The following is a 22536-nucleotide window of genomic DNA, read 5'->3' as shown; positions in this document are numbered from 1 at the left end:
GTTCCGAGAACACTGCGAACTGGCCATCACTGCCCAGGAGTGTCGGTGTGGAGGAAACCACTGGAAGGAGTCACAGTGCTTAACTGGCGATTAGCTCCTTTATTCCAGGTATTGTGAGGCTCCCAGGTGTTAGTTCCCCACCAAGCAGGAAAAAATTGCACATTGTAGCACAGGGGTAGGCAACCTCCGCCACGCCATATGTCATGAAACTACAACTCCCAGCATGCATACTTGCTCTGCTCAGAACTCCTGTACAAATCAGTGGAGCATACTGGGAATTGTAGTTTCACAACAGCTGGAGTGCCGAAGGTTGCTGACCCCTGTTGTAGCAAAATGCCATGATTTAGGCGCCTTTCACACGGGCGCAATGCGTGAGGTGAACGCATTGCACCCGCACTGAATCCGGACCCATTCATTTCTATGGGGCTGTGCACACGAGCGGTGATTTTCACGCAAAACAAACCTCAAGTGAAGAGAAACAGCGCTAAAGAAAAAAAGGAATGTTTGGATTGTGTGTAATAATTCCCCTAAACTTACAAGCAACATCTGGAGAAGGTATTTTTGCCTAAAATATGCTGGAAAAACCTATACCGCATATGTTTTTTTTAGGATTTTTAGTGGGAGTTTTTTAGGCATTATTGGAAAAACATCTGAAAAAAATGCCACCAAACTGAAAAAAAAACTAGTAGCAAAAAAGACTCTTGTGTGCATTGCCATTTCATAGTCTTCACCTAAGGCCTCATGCACACGACCATTGTGTGTTTTGCGGTCCGCCAACTGTGGATCCGCAAAACACGGATGGCGTCCGTGTGCGTTCCGCAATTTGATAGCCTTTAATATAACTGCCTTTTCTTGTCCGCAAAGCGCGGACAAGAATAGGACATGTTATATTTTTTTTTTTTTGCGGACCACAGAACGGAGCAATGGATGCGGACAGCACACGGAGTGCTGTCCGCATCTTTTGCGGCCCCATTAAAGTGAATGGGTCCGCATCCGAGCCGCCAAAACAACGGCTGTGTGCATGAGGCCCAACACTTGGAGCTAGTTTTCTCAGCAAAAACCTAACCTAAAAAAAGAAAGAAAACACAAACATGCCCAAAAAAGGCACTAAAAATCTATGTGTGAACCCAACCCCAGTGTTCCTTCCCGATAGTCGGCTGCTTATTAAGTGGAGGTGAAGGGCTGGATTTACCTGCAGCGATCACCTCCACAGTATGAGGGCAAGCGATGGCATTAGCACACATAATCATTATTCCTGGGCAGCAGTTTAGACAGCATGATCTGCTTCCCGGGACGATGACTGAGGTGTCTGTAGTGCCCCTCAGATCTGAGGCACCTTTAGACGGCAGATTATTGAGAGAGCATTCGTAGGAACGTTAGTTCCTGATGATTGGCCCAATATTCGGGTTGTGTAAATCCACCTTAACCTGTGTGATCGGTGAGCTCCACCACATTATGTATTTGAACTGCATTGGTCGAGGAGGACTGATGGTCCTTTTGCACGGGCAGATAAACTGAGCACCGATCCACGATAAAGTGGCTCGTTTACATTCATTTTCACGTTGCAATCATCGTGAGGGGCTGATTCTAGGGGCTCATGCACACAAACGTATTTTCTTTCCGTGTCCGTCCTGTTTTTCTTGCGGACCGTATACGGAACCATTAATTTCAATGGGTCCACAAAAAAAACTAAAGGTACTCCGTGTGCATTCCGTTTCCGTATTTCCGTTCCACAAAAAAATAGTACTTTTCTATCAGGGGCCAGCTGTTCTGTTCCGCAAAATACGAAATGCACACGGACTTCATCCGTATTTTTTGCGGACCGCAAAATACATACGGTTGTGTGCAAGAGGCCTAACATTTATTAGTGATGGTGTTCAGTTGTGTTATCACTTGCTCCCTCTGTCACCTACCGTAGACATTGGTGTCAGCAGCGTAACCTGCTGACACGAGGGGATGTGCTGCCAACAAATGGTCATTTTTATAAAAGATTTGTTTATGATTTGTCATTTTATTGCTGGGCAGGTTCATTCTCTGCAATGATCGAGATTGAACGTTCCTATGAATGACCATTTGGGTGATCATGGTCCTGTCAAAAATGCCCTGTAAGGACTTTTCCAGGATTTATTTTATTTTTTTATTTATGGCCTATCTCCAGGACAGGCCATTCAAATTAGATTGTGGGGGTCCGACCCTGCTGTTCAGGAGCAGCTCTGGAAATACACAGCTCCACCCATTGTGTGTAGTGGACGGAGCTGGTTACTGCAGCATTGCTTCCAATGAAGTGAATGGGTGCAACTCCTTCCACGACATGATGGATGGAGGTGTGTATTTCCAGCGCAGTCGCTATTCTCAAACAGATGATCAGAGGGCGTGCGGGGGAAGGTGGGGGTCGATCACGGAAAAAATCACGGGAGGCCCGTTGAGTTCCAAAAAAATTGATTGAAAGATGGGTACACAGACATTTACGTTTTATTTCCCATCCACTGTGACGGGGATAATCTTTCCAGGCCATTAGATTGCTTTCTGAATCTGTCCTAAGCTCTCATTTACATGTAAATACCATCAGTGATGATCTTAGGATTTATTTTCCTATCAGGGAATATGCATGATGGCCGGACGCATTTACTGCGGTAGATATAGCTTTATCTAAGGTTGTGGCCACGGGGGTCACCTGAGGTGAGATCAGTGTTCCCCACCACAATATGGGATTTTACTGCTCAGAGTCATCATGACGGTGGATTCACATGTGGCTTTTTTGGGGAAAAAGAAACATTTGTTGACGCAGTGTTTTAGTCAAAGCCAAGAATAGATTCATCAGGATGAAAAATATAAGTCTCCCTGCCACCAAAAAACAAAAACACAGTTTTGTTTTCTTTTTTTGAAGAGGACCTGTCTGTAACTACTTGCATCCCCCATGTACTAATGATTCTGGAGCATCTATTCTTATGACTCTATGTTATGCCGTTCCTCTATTATTTCTACTAGAAGTTATGAATGAATTGCAGTAAAGGTACAGATGGGTGTTACCAGTTGGGGGTGTGTCCCTGCACAGTCTGACACACCCACTACTGGTAACACCCAGCGGTACCTTTACTGCAGACTACTGGCAATGTATTTGTAATCTTCTAGCAGGAATAATACAGGAATGGCAAAGTACAGAGTCATAAGAATAGATGCTCCAGAATTGTTATTACATGGGGGGATGCAAGTAGTTACTAAAACAGACATGTCAGGAGAGGGGACAGGTGGTCTATTGTGACACCACCCTTGTGGTAGTTTTTTATGCAGTTTTATTTTTTTTGCCAAAGCCACTGCTGGGTTGGAAGGGAGTGAGAAATGCACACGAACGTATTTTCTTTTCGTGTCCTTTCCGTTTTTTTGTGGAACCATTCATTTCAATGGGTCCGCAAAAAAAAACGGAAGTTACTCCGTGTGCATTCGGTTTCCGTATGTCCACATTTCCGTTCCGAAGAAAAATAGAACATGTCCTATTATGTCCGCATTACGGACAAGGATAGTACTGTTCTATTATGGGACAGCTGTTCCATTTCGCAAAATACAGAATGCACACGGACGTCATCCGTATTTTTTGCGGACCACAAAATACATACGGTCGTGTGCATGAGCCCTTAGACTTCTCCTTGCTGCTGGATCCACTTCAGGTTTTGGCAAAAAAAAAAAAAAAAAGCTGTGTGTGATACCACCCAAAGGTCGGATTCACATCACCGATTAGAACAAAAACTATTTTTTTTTTTTAAAAGGATCCGTTGAGCTTCAGTTTTTGCATCAGTTTGTGTCACTTCCGTCAGAGATCAGGTACTTTTTAATGTAATCTTTTCTTATTACATATTCAGCAATCATGACAGTACATCATAATGACATTAAATGCGGTAGTAACATCCTACTGTTCCAAGCTAGGAATATTTCATCCTTTGGGGGGGAATTTTTCAAGTCTACCACTTCAGAATCCAGGCTTCAAAAAGTTGCACAAATTTGCGACTTTTTGCATTTTTACACCACTGTCTCCATTTTTGGAAAGTGGGTATAGTTAACAACATTAACTAGTTTTACTTATCACTGGGACTTTCTTAGGCTACGTTCACATCTGTGTTTTCAATTCCGGTTTTGAGATCCGGCAGAGGATATCAAAACCAGAATTAAGGCTGGGTTCACAATGCGTTTTTCCCATCCATTTAACATGTACAAAAAACGTATACATGTACATTAAACAAATGCCTCAGACTGATGTCATACAGCGGCATCCGTTCACCATAGAGTTTTATTGTAAAAAAAGTAGATGCTTTTTTTGTTACTGGACTGTGCAGGATACAAGAACCTGGTGTTCTGCGTTTTTGTATTCTTTTTTTTTTTTTCTAACGTATACATCAAACGGAGGCATAAAACATGATGTGAACCCACCCGAAACGGTTCAGTTTTGTCCCCATTCATTGTCAATGGTGACAAAACTGATCAAGATGAATCCGTAGCGTTTTGTTGCATTTTAGTTCCGTTGCGAGCTGCAAAACAGAACAAACTAGATCCGGCATAAAAATCTATGTAAGTCAATGGTGCCTGATCCAGGTGTGTTTTTTTTGCTAGCGATTGACTTAAAGGGGTTATCCCATGACTAATGTAAAAAATGAAAGTCAGACATCATATAGTTATAGTACATGACAATTTCTTTCTAACAAAGCTAGAACCAGCCCTGTACCTCACATGGATCCAGAGATTCATTGCTCTGATAGATTTATATCATTCTGATAGCTGAAGGGGAGTGTCTTTTCTGCTACAGCTCAGGGGGCGTGTCCATACTCTCCCTATCACAGCTCAGGAGGCATGTCTCAGCTCTCCCTATCACAGCTCAGGAGGCGTGTCTCAGCTCTCCCTATCACAGCTCAGGAGGAAGTTGAAGGATGAAACTGAGCATGTGCGGCCATCTCAGTGAGCAGGACAAAGAAACAAACAGCAGATGGTGCTATACAGATATATTTTCTTATATAACTCAGTGGCTATGCAAAATTTTTAATTACATGCAATTACAAAAGTATTCAGATCCAGGGGCTGGTTTGAAAACTGTAGAATATTTTTCGTGGGACAACCCCTTTAATACAACCGGATCCGGCCGAAACAGATGCATCCGGATGTATAAAATGGTATGGATCTATTTAATTCCAGTTTTGAGATCCTCTGCTGGATTTCTACACAAAAGGGTTTAAACGGAATCTATCCCCATGATCTTGGACTCGTATGTGCAGTAATACATGAGCAATACTGCAGATAAGGAGTCCGGATCGATATGTTTTAGTTCCCTACTCTCCGGTGTTCCTCTACTGGCTTTGCAGAATGTATCAGTTTTAGGCCTCTTGCACACGGCCGTTCCGCGCATTGGGGACCGCAATTTGACGTCCCCAATGCACACGGCCCCATCCGTGCGGCAGCCGCTACAGATCCAGAGCCATTCAACTTGAATGGGTCCCTTATCTGTCTGCACCGTGCATGTGTAGACCACTGGGCTAAGCTTACACCAACCTGACAATTAATAAATCTGGACCACATCTCCAAGAAGCATAAGGTATTTGTCGGTACAAACCAGGAAGTTTCAATTTTCCAAAAGATAAAAATGGTAAATTGTAAAGATACACAAGCAAAGGTGGAGATTTATCAAAACTGATGTAGAGGAGAACCGGCTTAGTGGCCCATAGCAACCAATCAGTGTCCACCTTTTATTTTCCAAAGCAGCTCTGAAAAATGAAAGATGGAGTCTGATTGGTTGCTATGGGCAATTGAGGCAGTGTTCCTTTTAAACCACCGTTGATTGAATCCCCCCCAAGTATCTTAAAGGGGTTATCCAAGATAATTAGAAATGTAAGCAATACCCCCAAATTCTGTCAAATAAAACCTGATTCCATACTTACCTTTTTCTCCAGAGAGGTGAGTATTGGGGGCTTCTTCTGCGCTACTGGTCCAGTCCTTTTCACGCTGTTTGCAATTTTTAGTAGTGATGTGCAGGTTTACGACACGTGACTGCTGCAGCCAATCACTGATCTCAGTGGTCCTGTGCCGTATACAGCACATCGCCACTGAAGTCTGCAAATAGCAGGAGAAGGACTGGGCCACAGAGAACAGCACTGGAGAAAGAGCGGAGGATGTAATCACTTATTATTTTACAACTTATGGGGGCATTTCTAAATTTTTTCATAATTTAAGACAACCCCTTTTTTTATAAAGTGATCACACCCTGTTTACCTGCTGCCAGACAAGCTCTTGGTGTTTTCTGGCTTAAACTGACAAAACAAGCGTGTTTTACAATAGTTTCAGTGTCAAGCTAATGTGGATAATGTGGACAGCCAGAGGCGAACTCCGTAACACAGACACTTCAGCATTTGACAACTGAAAAAGGATACAGGCCTCAAAAACCAATGCAACAAAGTATACAGAACTGCAAAACCAATGGAACAAAGTATACAGAACTGCAAAACCAGTGCCACAAAGTGTACAGAACTGCAAAACCAGTGCAACAAAGTATACAGAACTGCAAAACCAGTGCAAAAAAGTATACAAAGTATACAGAACTGCAAAACCAGTGCCACAAAGTACACAGAACTGCAAAACCAGTGCCACAAAGTATACAGAACTGCAAAACCCGTGCAACAAAGTGTACAGAACTGCAAAACCAGTGCCACAAAGTATACAGAACTGCAAAACCAGTGCAACAAAGTATACAGAACTGCAAAACCAGTGCCACAAAGTATACAGAACTGCAAAACCAGTGCAACAAAGTGTACAGAACTGCAAAACCAGTGCAACAAAGTATACAGAACTGCAAAACCAGTGCAACAAAGTATACAGAACTGCAAATAGATAGATAGATAGATAGATAGATAGATAGATAGATAGATAGATAGATAGATAGATAGATAGGTCATTAGTATCTGATGGGTGGGGGTCCGACACCAAGGACCCCCACGATCAGCTGTTTGAGAAGGCACCGATGCTCCTGTGAGCGCCACTGCCTCCTTGCTGCTTACCAAGCACAGTGCCTTACATTGTATAGCGTCTCTGTTTGGTATCGCAGCTTGGCTCTATTCACTTCTATGGATCTGAGCTGCGCCTAGGCCACGTGAGCAATGAACGTGACGTCCCTGTCCTAGGAAAAGCTGCAATACTGCCTTCTCAAACAGCTGATCGGTGGAGGTCCTGGGTTCGGACCCCCACCGATCAGATACCGATGACCTATCCAGACCTCGGAAAAACACTTTAAAATTGACACAAAAACAACCAGAAATGATAAATGTCCTCCTTAGATCCCAGATGTTGATGTTGGGGATGAAAGATGCTGCTCTGAGAGTAGGTTGCATACACTGAAAGATATACTTTCTATACAGATCTGCCTATATGAAAACATGCCTAAACCTTCCCCCACAGGACTAGATCCACTGGACCAAGCGTAATAATATATGACGAGGCCAGTGTCCTGCCTTAAATTAGGCGCATCGTCCGACATTGCAGGACCAGCATAAACATCAGTGTTTGATAGATCTCCCCCACAGTATAGCTATACCAGATTATGAATTATGTTGCACAATTAATAATAAATATTAAGGGGGTCGTTTACTATTCGGAAATATGCCTAAATTAGGCGTATTTCAGGCCCAGATGGTAGTTAGTTGCGCCAATATCTGTGACTTCACCCCGCTCATGCTAGGTCTAAAAAAGTGGGCGCGACGTGGGCAGGGAAGGGGACGGCAGCCCCGTCTCTTTCATCATTTTCTACGCTAAATGGTTTAAATGTAAGACACCAAGGAAGCTGTCTACATTTACAACTGGTGCTAGATACGACAAAGTTATGGAGAAGCTGGCGCCTCTTCATAACTTCGGCAGAACCACTGAGGGCTTTATTAAGGCCGGCATCTAAAACGCTGGTCTTAATAAATGTGCCCCTAATTATATAAAGAAAATCTTGTGACTTCTTTGATATCATTTCAAGGATTTTATTATCTTGTTGCAAAATTCCATAATTCCTCTACCTTCAATAATATTGTGAGACTGTATATATTTCTGTTATGGTCACTCTGGCCTAAAGGTCCCTTTGCATGGAATGACAGATGCCATGGCTCTTCCCCATACTGACTCATTGTTTCCCGGCAGCAGATAATGATTACACGGCACAATCTGCTGCCGGTAAAGGATCATTTTTGTGTGTGCACAAAAGATCAGATTACCCAAGAACGAGCGCTTAACTTGTTCATCGTCTAATCGGAGGTACATTTACACCGCCAGATCATCGCTAACAAGCATTCGTATGAATGCTCGTTAGTGATTATCTTTAGGATTCTCGTCCCGTGTAAAGAGCCCTTAAGAGAGTTTGCTTACTAATGCAATGGACACCACATCACTCAACCGGTAGAGGACAAGGATAACTGGTCCTGCAAGGAGACCATAGAATTTGGAATAATGCCTAATTCTAGTTTATAATTTAGCATATATTGTAGCACAAACACCCTGGTAACGCTATAGCATAGGATCAGGGGCATAACGATAGCGGTCGCAGAGGGTGTGACAGCGACCAGGCCTGGCGGGGGGAGGGGGCCCGCTGCACTCACTTGTAATGGGAGCGCTTTGACGGGGCCCGGCATAAAGTACAGTGACAATGCCGGGCTCTTCAAATGTGAGTAATATGCGCCCCGGGCGCAGAGGCAGGGGGAGCGCAGGGGTAAGGAAGGATGATTGGGGGGGGCGCATGTACTCACTCACTCACCCGGCAGTTCTTGTCACTGCCGGGCTCTCGTCTCCAGAGTGAAGCAAGGAGCGCTCTCTGCTCCCAGCCAGCAGTGCGATGTGAGTGTGGGAGCGTGTCATCAGGAAAAAAGGTAAGTATGTTGTTGTTTTTTTGTTGTTTTTTATAAAGCTGCAGACTGGGGGCAACATGTACTGTGAGGGGGCTGTGGGCATAACTACTGTGAGGGGGCACATATCTGGCATAACTACTATGAGGTGGCACATATCTGGCCATAACTACTGTGAGGTGGCACGTATCTGACATAACTACAGTGAGGGGGCACATATCTGCCATAACTACTATGAGGTGGCACATATCTGGCCATAACTACTGTGAGGGGGCACATATCTGGCATAACTACTATGAGGTGGCACATATCTGACATAACTATAGTGAGGGGGCACATATCTGGCCATAACCACTGTGAGGGGGGAACATAATCTGGCATAATCACTGTGAGGGGGCACATATCTGGGCATATCTACTGTGAGGTGCACATACAGTTGTGTTCAAAATAATAGCAGTCAGACATCACTAACCTGATCAATCACTGTTTTTGGTAGAAATTATATTTCTACATGGCAAATAATTTACTAGCAGGTGTAGTAGAGTAATAGAAATACAACAGACCCAACAGTCATAACATGCATGCTGTTGATTCTCTGTAATTCAATCACTTATTGAAAGGGGCATGTTCAAAATAATAGCAGTGTGGAGTTCCATGAGTGAGATCATTCATTCTTTGAAAAACAGGTGGCAATTATTGCCCTTATTTAAGGAAGGAAGGCAGCAAATGTTGTACATGCTAGTTACAGTGCATTTCTCTCAGAAATTCTGAGGGAAATGGGTCGTTCCAGACATTGTTCAGAAGAACAGCGTACCTTGATTAAAAAGTTGATTGGAGAGGGGGAAACATATAAAGAAGTGCAGAAAATGATAGGCTGCTCCACTAAAATGATCGCAAATGCTTTGAATTGGCAACAAAAACCTGAAAGACTTGGAAGAAAGCGAAAAAATAATATTCAAATGGATAGAAGAATAGCCAAAATGGCAAGGACTCAGCCAACAATCAGCTCCATGAAGATCAAAGAAGGTGTAACGTTCCCAGTGAGTACTGTTACAATGAGAAGACACCTATGTGAAGCCAAGCTATCTGCAAGAAGCCCCCGCAAAGTCCCACTGTTGAAAAAAAGACATGTGCTGAAGAGGTTACAATTTGCCAAAGAGCACATTGACTTATAGGGACATTTTGTGGACTGATGAAAGTAAGATTGTTCTTTTTGGGTCTAGTGGCCGGAGACAGTTTGTCAGACGACCCCCAAACACTGAATTCAAGACACAGTACACTGTGAAGACAGTGAAGCATGGTGGCGCAAGCATCATGATATAGGGATGTGTCTCATACTATGGTGTTGGGCCTATTTATCGCATACCAGGGATCATGGATCAGTTTGAATCCATCAGAATACTTGAAGAGGTCATGCTGCATTATGCTGAAGAGGAAATGCCCTTGAAATGGGTGTTCCAACAAGACAACGATCCCAATCACACCAGTAAATGTGCAACATCTTGGTTCCAGACCAACAAGATTGACGTTATGGAGCGGTCAGCCCAATCCCTGGATCGTAATCCAATAGAAAACTTGTGGGGTGACATAAAAAATGCAGTTTCTGAGGGAAAACCAAGAGATAGAGAACTACTGTGGAATGTAGTCCAATCATCCTGGGCTGGAATACCTGTTCACAGGTGCCAGAAGTTGGTTGACTCCATGCAACACAGATGTACAGCAGTTCTCAGAAACAGCGGTTATACAACTAAATATTAGTTACTTGATTCAAAGGAAATCAAAATCTTCAAAACATTTTTCAGTTTATATAGTGAATGTTTGAGTTTGTAAAGAAGAATACAAACTGCTATTTTTTTGAACCGTCTAATATTCACTTTTCTTCAATTTTTTTTGAGGAACAACAGAAATTTGATATATTTTTCTTCATGTTTTGATTTGGAATAGAATGTGTCATGTTCCCAATGCATTTGTGTGTATGGAAAGAAAAGCTATTAGAAGGATTTTGAGCTTTATTCCCTTTTTTAAACACACTGCTATTATTTTGAACACAACTGTATCTGGCATAACGACTGTGAGGGGGCCAGGGTCAGAGGCGTAGCTATAAGGGGTGCAAAGGAAGCAGTCGCTACTGAGCCCAGGAGCATGAGGGAGCCCAAAGACCCTTGTGCTTCATAAGAAGACACTGGTATTATAGAAAATGCATGTTGGGAGGGCTCTGTTATAGATTTTGCACTGGGGCCTAGAATGTTCAAGTGATATACAGACCACCTGGCCAAGTCAAAGAATTAGATGATCTACTACTTTAGGGAAATGGCTAAAATGACCTTGAAAGGGGAAGTTATCATTATGGGAGACTTTAATCTTCCTGATGTAAACTGGAAAACCAAAATAGCTAGTTCTGCCAGGAGAACAGATATTCTAAATTCCCTACTGGGATTATCTCTACAGCAAGTAGTTGAGAAGCCAACCCGGAAGGAGGCCATTTTAGATTTAGTATTCACAAATGGGAATTTGGTATCTGATAATACTGTAGAGAAAGCTTGGGATCTAGTGATCACCAGTCAGTGTGGTTTACTATAAGTACAGTGACTGAGTCACACCACACAAAAACAAAGATTTTAGAAAAACTGACTTTTCTAAAACTAGATTAGTTGTATACGAGTCCCTATCAGACTGGAACAGTTTCATTGGAGTCCAGAAGAAATGGGACTACTTAAAAGTGGCACTATTAAAGGCAACAGATAATTGCATTAGGCTTGACAGTAAAAGCAAAAAAAGGAAGAGACCACTGTGGTACTCAGCAGAAGTGGCCAAAATCATTAAAAACAAAAAGATAGCATTTAGTAATTATAAATTTAAAAAAACGAGGATCACAGGAAAATTTATAAGATTAGGCAGAGAGAGGCCAAACAAGTTATAAGAGCTTCTAAAGCACAGGCAGAAGAGAAATTAGCTCAGTCAGTGAAAAAAGGCAATAAGGCATTCTTCAGATACATTAATAAAAAAAGGAAATTAAAACAAGGAATTACCAAATTAAAAACAAAAGAAGTAAGGTATACACTGCGTGCAGAATTATTAGGCAAATGAGTATTTTGACCACATCATCCTCTTTATGCATGTTGTCTTACTCCAAGCTGTATAGGCTCGAAAGCCTACTACCAATTAAGCATATTAGGTGATGTGCATCTCTGTAATGAGAAGGGGTGTGGTCTAATGACATCAACACCCTATATTAGGTGTGCATAATTATTAGGCAACTTCCTTTCCTTTGGCAAAATGGGTCAAAAGAAGGACTTGACAGGCTCAGAAAAGTCAAAAATAGTGAGATATCTTGCAGAGGGATGCAGCACTCTTAAAATTGCAAAGCTTCTGAAGCGTGATCATCGAACAATCAAGCGCTTACTTCAAAATAGTCAACAGGGTTGCAAGAAGCGTGTGGAAAAACCAAGGCGCAAAATAACTGCCCATGAACTGAGAAAAGTCAAGCGTGCAGCTGCCAAGATGCCACTTGCCACCAGTTTGGCCATATTTCAGAGCTGCAACATCACTGGAGTGCCCAAAAGCACAAGGTGTGCAATACTCAGAGACATGGCCAAGGTAAGAAAGGCTGAAAGACGACCACCACTGAACAAGACACACAAGCTGAAACGTCAAGACTGGGCCAAGAAATATCTCAAGACTGATTTTTCTAAGGTTTTATGGACTGATGAAATGAGAGTGAGTCTTGATGGGCCAGATGGATGGGCCCGTGGCTGGATTGGTAAAGGGCAGAGAGCTCCAGTCCGACTCAGACGCCAGCAAGGTGGAGGTGGAGTACTGGTTTGGGCTGGTATCATCAAAGATGAGCTTGTGGGGCCTTTTCGGGTTGAGGATGGAGTCAAGCTCAACTCCCAGTCCTACTGCCAGTTTCTGGAAGACACCTTCTTCAAGCAGTGGTACAGGAAGAAGTCTGCATCCTTCAAGAAAAACATGATTTTCATGCAGGACAATGCTCCATCACACGCGTCCAAGTACTCCACAGCGTGGCTGGCAAGAGAGGGTATAAAAGAAGAAAATCTAATGACATGGCCTCCTTGTTCACCTGATCTGAACACCATTGAGAACCTGTGGTCCATCATCAAATGTGAGATTTACAAGGAGAGAAAACAGTACACCTCTCTGAACAGTGTCTGGGAGGCTGTGGTTGCTGCTGCACGCAATGTTGATGGTGAACAGATCAAAACACTGACAGAATCCATGGATGGCAGGCTTTTGAGTGTCCTTGCAAAGAAAGGTGGCTATATTGGTCACTGATTTGTTTTTGTTTTGTTTTTGAATGTCAGAAATGTATATTTGTGAATGTTGAGATGTTATATTGGTTTCACTGGTAGAAATAAATAATTCAAATGGGTATATATTTGTTTTTTGTTAAGTTGCCTAATAATTATGCACAGTAATAGTCACCTGCACACACAGATATCCCCCTAAAATAGCTAAAACTAAAAACAAACTAAAAACTACTTCCAAAAATATTCAGCTTTGATATTAATGAGTTTTTTGGGTTCATTGAGAACATGGTTGTTGTTCAATAATAAAATTAATCCTCAAAAATACAACTTGCCTAATAATTCTGCACTCCCTGTATGGAAGAAGATAAAGAACTAGCTGACTGCCTCAATGAATACTTCTGTTCAGTTTTTACAAAGGAAAATGAAGGAAAAGGACCTCAGTTAGGAAGGAAGACTAATGAATCTTTTGATGCATGTGTCTTTACAGAGGAAGAGGTTCTAAGTCAACTGTCTAAAATTAATACAAATAAGTCACAGGGGCCTGATGGGATACACCCAAAGCTATTAAAAGAGCTCAGCGGTGAACTAGCAAAACCATTAACAGATTTATTTAACCAATCACTGGTAACAGGAGTCGTCCCAGAATAATTGGAAATTAGCAAATGTTGTGCCCATTCACAAGAAAGGTAGTAGGGAGGAATCAGGCAACTATAGGCCAGTAAGCCTGACATCAATAGGGGGGAAATGAATGGAAACCATACTTAAGGAGAGGATTGTGGAACATCTAAAATCCCATGGATTGAAAGAAGAAAAACAGCATGGGTTTACTTCAGGGAGATCATGTCAAACTAATCTTATCGATTTTTTTGATTAGGTGACTAAAATAATAGATGGCGGAGGTGCAGTAGATATCGCTTATCTAGACTTTAGTAAGGCTTTTGAAACTGTCCCACATAGAAGGCTTATCAATAAATTGCAGTCTTTGAGCTTGGACTCCCATATTGTTGAATGAATAAGGCAGTGGCTGAGGGACAGACAACAGAGGGTTGTAGTCAATGGAGTATATTCAGACCATGGTTTTGTTACCAGTGGGGTACCTCAGGGATCTGTTCTGGGACCCATATTGTTTAATATCTTTATCAGCGAAATTGCAGAAGGCCTCGATGGTAAGGTGTATCTTTTTGCTGATGACACAAAGATTTGTAACAGGGTTGATGTTCCTGGAGGGATACACCGAATGGAAAAGGATTTAGGAAAACTAGAGGAATGGTCAAAAATCGGGCAACTAAAATGATAATTCATCTGGGGCTTAAAAACCCAAGGGCAGAATATAAAATCAGTGATACAGTCCTAACCTCAGTATCTGAGGAAAGGGATTTAGGGGTCATTATCTCAGAAGACTTAAAGGTAGGCAGACAATGTCATAGAGCAGCAGGAAATGCTAGCAGAATGCTTGGGTGTATAGGGAGAGGCATTACCAGTAGAGGGAGGTGCTCATGCCGCTCTACAGAGCACTAGTGAGACCTCATTTGGAGTATTGTGCGCAGTACTGGAGACCACATCTCCAGAAGGATATTGATACTTTGGAGAGAGTTCAGAGAAAAACTACTAAACTGGTACATGGATTGCAGGATAAAACTTACCAGGAAAGATTAAAGGACCTTAACATGTATAGCTTGGAAGAAAGACGAGACAGAGGGGATATGATAGAAACTTTTAAATACATAAAGGGAATCAACAAGGTAAAAGAGGAGAGAATATTTAAAAGAAGAAAAACTGCTGCAAGAGGACATAGTTTTAAATTAGAGGGCAAAGGTTTATAAGTAATATCAGGAAGTATTACTTTACTGAGAGAGTAGTGGATGCATGGAATAGCCTTCCTGCAGAAGTAGTAGCTGCAAATACAGTGAAGAAGTTTAAGCATGCATGGGATAGGCATAAGGCCATCCTTCATATAAGATAGGGCCAGGGGCTATCCCTAGTATTCAGTATATTGGGCAGACTAGATGGGCCAAATGGTTCTTATCTGCCGACACATTCTATGTTTCTAAGTTAGTCCTCTGGCTGGAGGGAAGGGGTTAGGTTAACAATTTGGCATGGGGGGTGCAGAGGCAGCAGTGGCTACCGGGCCCAGGAACCTGAGGAGGCCCCAGGACTCTTGTGCCGCATAAGAAAACACTGGTATTATAGAAAGTACATGCTGGTCAAGTTACACCTCTGGCTGAAGGGAAGGGGTTAGGTCAAGAATTTGGCATGGAGCGGTACCGATTAAATTTTTGCCTCAGGCAGAAGTAAGGCTATTAGCTCCCCTGCCCCTGGCCACAAAGCACTGAGGGAAGGGGGCCCCAAGCTGAACTCTTGCACCAGGACCCATGAGCCTTTAGCTATGCCCCTGTACAGAGTACAAACAACTAGACCATTTGGTTCTGAATTATTATAAATTATAATTTTTATGAAATCTTATAATTATTATCTATATTATTTAGTGCTGAATTATTAGTGTTATACAGGAAGGCACCTAAATAACAGTACCGTATGTTGCCGTTGTAAAACTAATATACAGTAACAGTACCTCTCAATACTAGTAAAGGTCATTATACAGTGCTTAAATAACATCTCTATAAAAGTAAGCTAATAACAAGAGTATATAAAGGTTTGCACTGGTCACGAGCCTCGGGTTGCAGATTATCCGTGTCATGCTCATTAGCAAGAAAAGCTAATGCATCCTATGTGGCTGCAGAGGTCACGTATCCGAAAGGCTAAGACCACAGGGCACTATACATAAACCGAGCAGATTTTAGGGATCAGAACTGCAAGATGGAGGTTATGGTTTGTTTACAAGCATCTCATCCCTGAATATGCCAATGAGCAGCAGTTCATGTCCCCATTGGATAGCCTTATGGACTAACAAACAAGAGTTCTCTGTAGGTATATTGCCATAGAACCTGCTTTAAAATGCTCCACTCTGTATGAGCTACCCGCCATTTACTCCACAGCTATAGTACTGTATGCACTACAAAGAATACCTTAAAAGTGGTTTGGCTCATCTCAGACATTGATGGCATATGGCTAGGATATGAAATCAATGTCAGATAGGCGCTGGACCCACCTCTGGGACCTGCCCCCATGTCCAGAATGGAGCCCCCAAAACGAAAGAGAGCTGGGATCCACGGCTGGGACCCACTCCTATCTCCAGAACGGGGCCCCTGAAGTGAATGATGGGCAGACGCGCATGTGCGTCCACTTTTCGTTCACCGCTACTGGAGATTGTAAAATAGCTAAGTGCCGCCTTGGCTTTTTCTGGTAGTCTCAAAGCAGTGAATGGACTGGTGGCTGCGCTTGCATGGTGAGCTCTCCATTCATTGCTATGGGTGTTTCAAAAATAGACTGAGCAAGCGCCCTTGGCCCTTCGGTGACTAGAGTGCGCACCATGCAAGCACAGCCACCGCTCCATTTACCGCCATAGGACTGCTGGAAATAGCCCAAACTGCGCTTGGCTTTTTTCGGAACTTCCACAGTGGTGAATGGAGGGCAGCGGCGCATGTGCAGCAGCTATCCATTCACTTCTGGGGTCTGTGGGGGCTCGCTCTGGTAGACAGGATTTGCGGACGCAGTATAGAGAGAACAACAAGTTCTTTGGATCAAACAGTTCAGTGTTTTATTTACACTTTAGGCAAGTGACAAAACAAGCAGTCATATTCAAACAAAAAGTCACCTTGAGGTGTTGGTGGTAATTCACATGATGAGGCAATTCTGACTCAGAGTCCTTGCTGATAGCAGCACCAACCTGTTTTCACGCCAAACAGGTAGCAAGCCTTCATTCAGACATAAGGCTCCCAGATCCCAACACAGAGACATGGCTTCTGAGCCCAGCTGCCTATTTAAGGACAGCCAGGTGCTGCCAAAACCCGGATCGGCATTTAAAATCCGGTCCGGTATTTGACCTCACCTGGCTGTAAATCAGCCCAGCATCACATGCTGGGAGGAAAATACCTCTTACTGTGTCACAGGTCCCAGTCTGGAGATAGGAGTGGGTCCCAGACATGGGACCTGCACCTATCTAACATTGATGGCATATCCTAGCGATCAATGTCTGAGATGAGACAACCCCTTTAACTACATCAGAATGGTTCACGTAATGCCGTGAGCCAACAAGACACCACTTCCACCGTACACAAGCAGAATATTTTTTTCAGATTTTTTATGTATCTAAAGAAATCTTCACCTTCCAGACATAAGAATTAATAAGATTTTGGACCAGGGAATGAGTGGGCAGATGATAATAGAGTTTGACGTTTTCCATCTATTGTACATAAATATTCAAAGATGCTGAAATGAGATGAAGGTTTTGGAACTCACTTGAAGAAGTCGTCTTTACAGTAAACATTTCCAGCCCGAGAGAAGCAGCGTTCAGCCAGGGGTACCTGGCACTCGCAGCACTTAAGGCACGCGCTGTGCCAGTGACGATCTAGAACCTTCAGGATGAATTTATCTAATATGTGCTCGTTACATCCTGAGCAGCGAGGAATCTCTGCGAAAATAAAGACAAGGAGCCATAAATAAGTGGGGGACAAGCACATCACGGGGTTCACTGTAATACTTCTCATATACGGTACTTACTGCCCCAAAATTTCAACAATTTATAAATTTGGTTCCCAAGAGGGCAGAGGGCACAATTCTTTTTACATATGCCCAGCTTGGGAAATAGCATAAGTAGACAGATTCCTATTGATAAGTCTAGATGACATGTACCTTTGTGGCCACTATTCTTGAGTATTAAAGGTGTTATCCTACGAAAAGTGTTCCTATGCAATGAATAGAGCATTTAGGTCATCAATATCAGATTGCACCCCCGCCAATCAGCTGTATGAAGGGAACGCGCTATGTCTATGGCGAGCAGGAAGAGAGAAGGGAGACAGCACGCGCGCAATGCGTGCCTTCCCTTCATATAGCTGATCAGCTGGGGTGGCAGGAGTCGGACCCCCACTGATCTGATACTGATGACCTATCCTGAGGATCAATATTAAAAGCCAGGAGAACCCCTTTAAAATTAAGCATTATTCCAATATGCAATAAAAATATTGTACTTTTTTATATGCATTATATTTTCCTCTCTGGTAGCGCCCCCTGCTGTTTAGCCTTCCGGTTCACCTACTCTTGCATTCAGTGGTGGACACACATGCTCAGTAACTTCCCCCTCTTAGCTCCAGTGTAATGATCTCATAGCGAAGCAGTTGAAGCGGTCCAGACACCTTTCATTCATTCATCCCCACTTCTAAATTCATTCAAATGTATAGCTAGATCTCTCTCTGGACAGTGGAGATGGAAATTGTTGGGGCATTACGTACCAGATGTATCTCTCGGGCAATATGTAGGGACTATTTTCTATGCAGGGGAGGAAGTGGTTAACAAACAGCTTATTTCAGCACGTCCTGAGAGATACAGGAGCTTTATGAGCTGCTGACCACCCCCAGAAAGGTAAGAAAGCCCTCCAAATATGTGAGTTAAAATAAAGTTTTACATTTTTGGGAGAACCCCTTTAATTTGAAGGACTGCAGCACCTGAATGGGTAGGAGGGAGGGATAATGCTGTTTTACATCGGCCTGTCTATGGTTAGGTATGTCTGTTAGTGTATATAATTAATAATAGTCACAATAGAGGAAATATTTAGCTACAATACAACAAGCATTCTGTGCATTGCCCCACATTTATGTATTACTACAATAACACACTAGTACCACAGACACAATGATAATAATATTTATTTATTTATACAGCGTTGCCATATTCTGCAGCGCTTTGCAAATTCATAGGGTCCATATACAAAACAAAAGATATCACAATGTAACTGGCTAAAATACAACTGAAACACTAGGAGTCAGGGCCCTGCTCACAAAAGCTTACAATCTATGAGGAAATGGGGGGTGAGCCATGAGGTAGTTGATTGTGATGAGTAGTATTCAAGCCGTTATTGTACTGAAAGCATTGATGAAGTCTTATCTGCTTTGGGTGTGGGACTGTTAGAAGATCAAGTTCAGCTCTAAGGAGTTGGTGGGGGAGAGGTTTACTCGGGGAATAGTCATGTTAGGAAGCTTGATAAGCCTGAAAAGATGTGTTTTTAAGGCACATTTTAAGGTGGAGAAGTTGTGAATTGACCTGATATTCCGGGGCAGAGTATTCCAGAGAGTAGGTGCAGCTCGAGAAAAGTCTTGAAGACGGGAGAGCACAAGTAGGGTGGTAGACGGTAATGAGGGAGGAGATGTATGGAGGTGCAGCACTGTGGAGAGCACAAGTAGGGTCGTAGATGCTACTGAGGGAGGAGATGTATGAAGGTGCAGCACTAATGAGAGCACAAGTAGGGTGGTAGACGGTAATGAGGGAGGAGATGAATGGAGGTGCAGCACTAATGAGAGCACAAGTAGGGTGGTAGGTGGTAATGAGGGAGGAGATGTATGGAGGTGCAGCACTAAGGAGAGAACGAGTAGGGTCGTAGACGGTACTGAGGGAGGAGATGTATGGAGGTGCAGCACTAAGGAGAGCACAAGTAGGGTGGTAGACGGTAATGAGGGAGGAGATGTATGGAGGTGCAGCACTGTGGAGAGCACAAGTAGGGTCGTAGATGCTACTGAGGGAGGAGATGTATGGAGGTGCAGCACTAATGAGAGCACAAGTAGGGTGGTAGACGGTAATGAGGGAGGAGATGAATGGAGGTGCAGCACTAATGAGAGCACAAGTAGGGTGGTAGGTGGTAATGAGGGAGGAGATGTATGGAGGTGCAGCACTAAGGAGAGAACGAGTAGGGTCGTAGACGGTACTGAGGGAGGAGATGTATGGAGGTGCAGCACTAATGAGAGCACAAGTAGGGTGGTAGACGGTACTGAGGGAGGAGATGTATGGAGGTGCAGCACTAAGGAGAGGACGAGTAGGGTGGTAGACGGTAATGAGGGAGGAGATGTAAGGAGGCGCAGCACTAAGGAGAGCACGAGTAGGGTGGTAGACGGTAATGAGGGAGATGTATGGAGGTGCAGCACTGTGGAGAGCACAAGTAGGGTGGTAGACGGTAATGAGGGAGGAGATGTATGGAGGTGCAGCACTTTGGAGATCTTTGTGGGTGATTGTGAGAAGTTTGAACTGTATTGTGTGGTGGATGGGCAACCAGTGAAGTGACTGGCACAGACTAGTAGCATCAGTGTAGCGGTTGGATAGATAGATGAAGGAAGGGAGAGTTTAGTGAGAAGGAGACCAATTAGTAATGAATTACAGTAGTCAAGACGAGAATGGATCAAAGAAACAAGAGTTTTTGCCGTTTCCACTGTAAGAAAAGGGTGGATTCTGACGATATATTTGAGGTAATTATAATTATTACATCTGTGCCCACCTTCACTACTTCAGGCCCTGATAAAGAAATAACTTTGCATATAACCCGTTTAAAATTCAGGCTTAAACCAGGATCTCATGAACCAGCCCTGAATAATTAGCACTGGTTGGAAATGTAATATACCTTTAAGTATATGTATAGGTTTTCTATTTATGTGTCCCTTTTGTTAATATAGTATTAAAGGTATATGGCCCATTTAGGACATTGATGGCAGAACGCTAGGATATACCATCAATGTCTTGGACCCACTCTTATATAGAGAACTGGGCCCCCGAAGTGAAGGAGAGCACACTGCATATGGCTGGCCTGCTCTCCATGGGAGCCAGCTCTCAGATATTTTTGGAACTTCCATAGCAGTGAATGGAGAGTGGCCGCACATGCACGACTGCTCTCTGTTCACTTTGGAGGTCCCATTGTGGAGATAGGAGTGGGTTCCAGACATAGGACCCGCACCTATCTGACATTGATCGAATATCCTAACGATCTGCCAACAATGTCCCAGATGGGTCATTATATATGGATTTAACTAAGCAAATAGTTATGAGCCTCCTGTTGGATAATTACTGCATGGGCGATTATCTTTCAGCTGGCAACAAGTTATTTAACCCCAACTGGTGCAATGAGTTGCTTCTCATTTCTTAAACAACCATGTCGAAAGACACATCTCGGGGTCGTGGAAAAGATGTTAGTCTGTTTGAGAAGGGTCAAATCATTGGCATGCATCAAGTAGAGAAAACATCTAAGGAGATTGCAGAAACTACTAAAATTGGGTTAAGAATTGTCCAACACATTATTAAAAACTGGAAGGATAGTGGGGATTCATCGTATTCGAGGAAGAAATGTGGCGGGGAAAAAATCCTGAATGATCGTGATTGGCGATCACTGAAACGTTTGGTGAAATCAAATCGAAGAAAAACAACAGTAGAACTCAGGGCTATGTTTAATAGTGAAAGTAAGAGCATTTCCACACGCACAATGTGAAGGGAACTCAAGGGATTGGGACTGAACAGCTGTGTAGCCGTAAGAAAACCACTAATCAGTGAGGCAAACCAGAAATAAAAGCCTTTCATTTGCCAGGGAGCATAAAGATTGGACTCTGGAGCAATGAAAGAAGGTTGTGTGGTCTGATGAGTCTAGATTGACCCTGTTCCAGAGTGATGGGCGCATCAGGGTAAGAAGAGAGGCAGATGAAGTGATGCCCCCATCATGCCTAGTGCCTACTGTACAAGCCTGTGGGGGCAGTGCTATGATCTGGGGTTGCTGCAGTTGGTCAGGTCTAGGTTCAGCAACAGTATGTGCTCCAAGAATGAGGTCAGCGACTACCTGAACATACTGAATGACCAGGTTATTCCATCAATTGATTTTTTCTTCCCTGATGGCACGGGCATATTCCAAGATGACAATGCCAGGATTTATCGGGCTCAAATTGTGAAAGAGTGGTTCAGGGAGCAGGAGGCATCATTTTCACACATGGATTGGCCACCACAGAGTCCAGACCTTAACCCCATTGAGAATCTTTGGGATGTGCTGGAGAAGGCTTTGTGCAGCAGTCAGACTCTACCATCATCAATGCAAGATCTTGGTGAAAAATTAATGCAACACTGGATGGAAATAAATCTTGGTACATTGCAGAAGCTTATGGAAACAATGCCACAGGGAATGCGTGCCGTAATCAAAGCTAAAGGCGGTCCAACAAAATATTAGAGTGTGTGACCTTTTTTTTTTGGTGGCGACTTTTTTTTGGGACAGGCAGTGTATTATTCCACAGCACAGTACACGTCATGCATTCCCTGCCAGTACTTGCCCTAATGTCTCCGGTATGCACATATTCTGGACACAATTGCATACAAAACCAGTTAACAACCTAAAAAAAAAACATGACCATGCTGTCAGATCTGCTGGGAGTATGTTATAAAGCAGGAGGAGCTGAGCAGATACCTAACTAATGAGAGAAACGAATGAGACAATACTGAGAGTTTTAAACTGATTTATTAGGTCTCAAAAGACATTTTACATATTATTTATTAAGTTACATTTTAGT

The 22536-nt window shown here is 43.1% G+C and overlaps 1 protein-coding gene across 1 annotated transcript in view; it reads right to left on the bottom strand.

The window, feature by feature from the left end:
- The window catches only part of LHX4 (LIM homeobox 4), a 63780-nt gene that overhangs the window by 17969 nt on the left and 23275 nt on the right, over window positions 1–22536 (bottom strand). The window contains exon 2 of the mRNA XM_040407491.1: window positions 17477–17648. Within this exon, the coding sequence (XP_040263425.1) occupies window positions 17477–17648 (172 nt within the window). The remainder of the gene's footprint in view (window positions 1–17476; window positions 17649–22536) is intronic.

This window comes from Bufo bufo, chromosome 9, assembly GCF_905171765.1.
Source record: "Bufo bufo chromosome 9, aBufBuf1.1, whole genome shotgun sequence".
Classification (NCBI taxonomy): Eukaryota; Metazoa; Chordata; class Amphibia; order Anura; family Bufonidae; genus Bufo; species Bufo bufo.
This window is presented reverse-complemented; position numbering and strand designations above follow the sequence as displayed.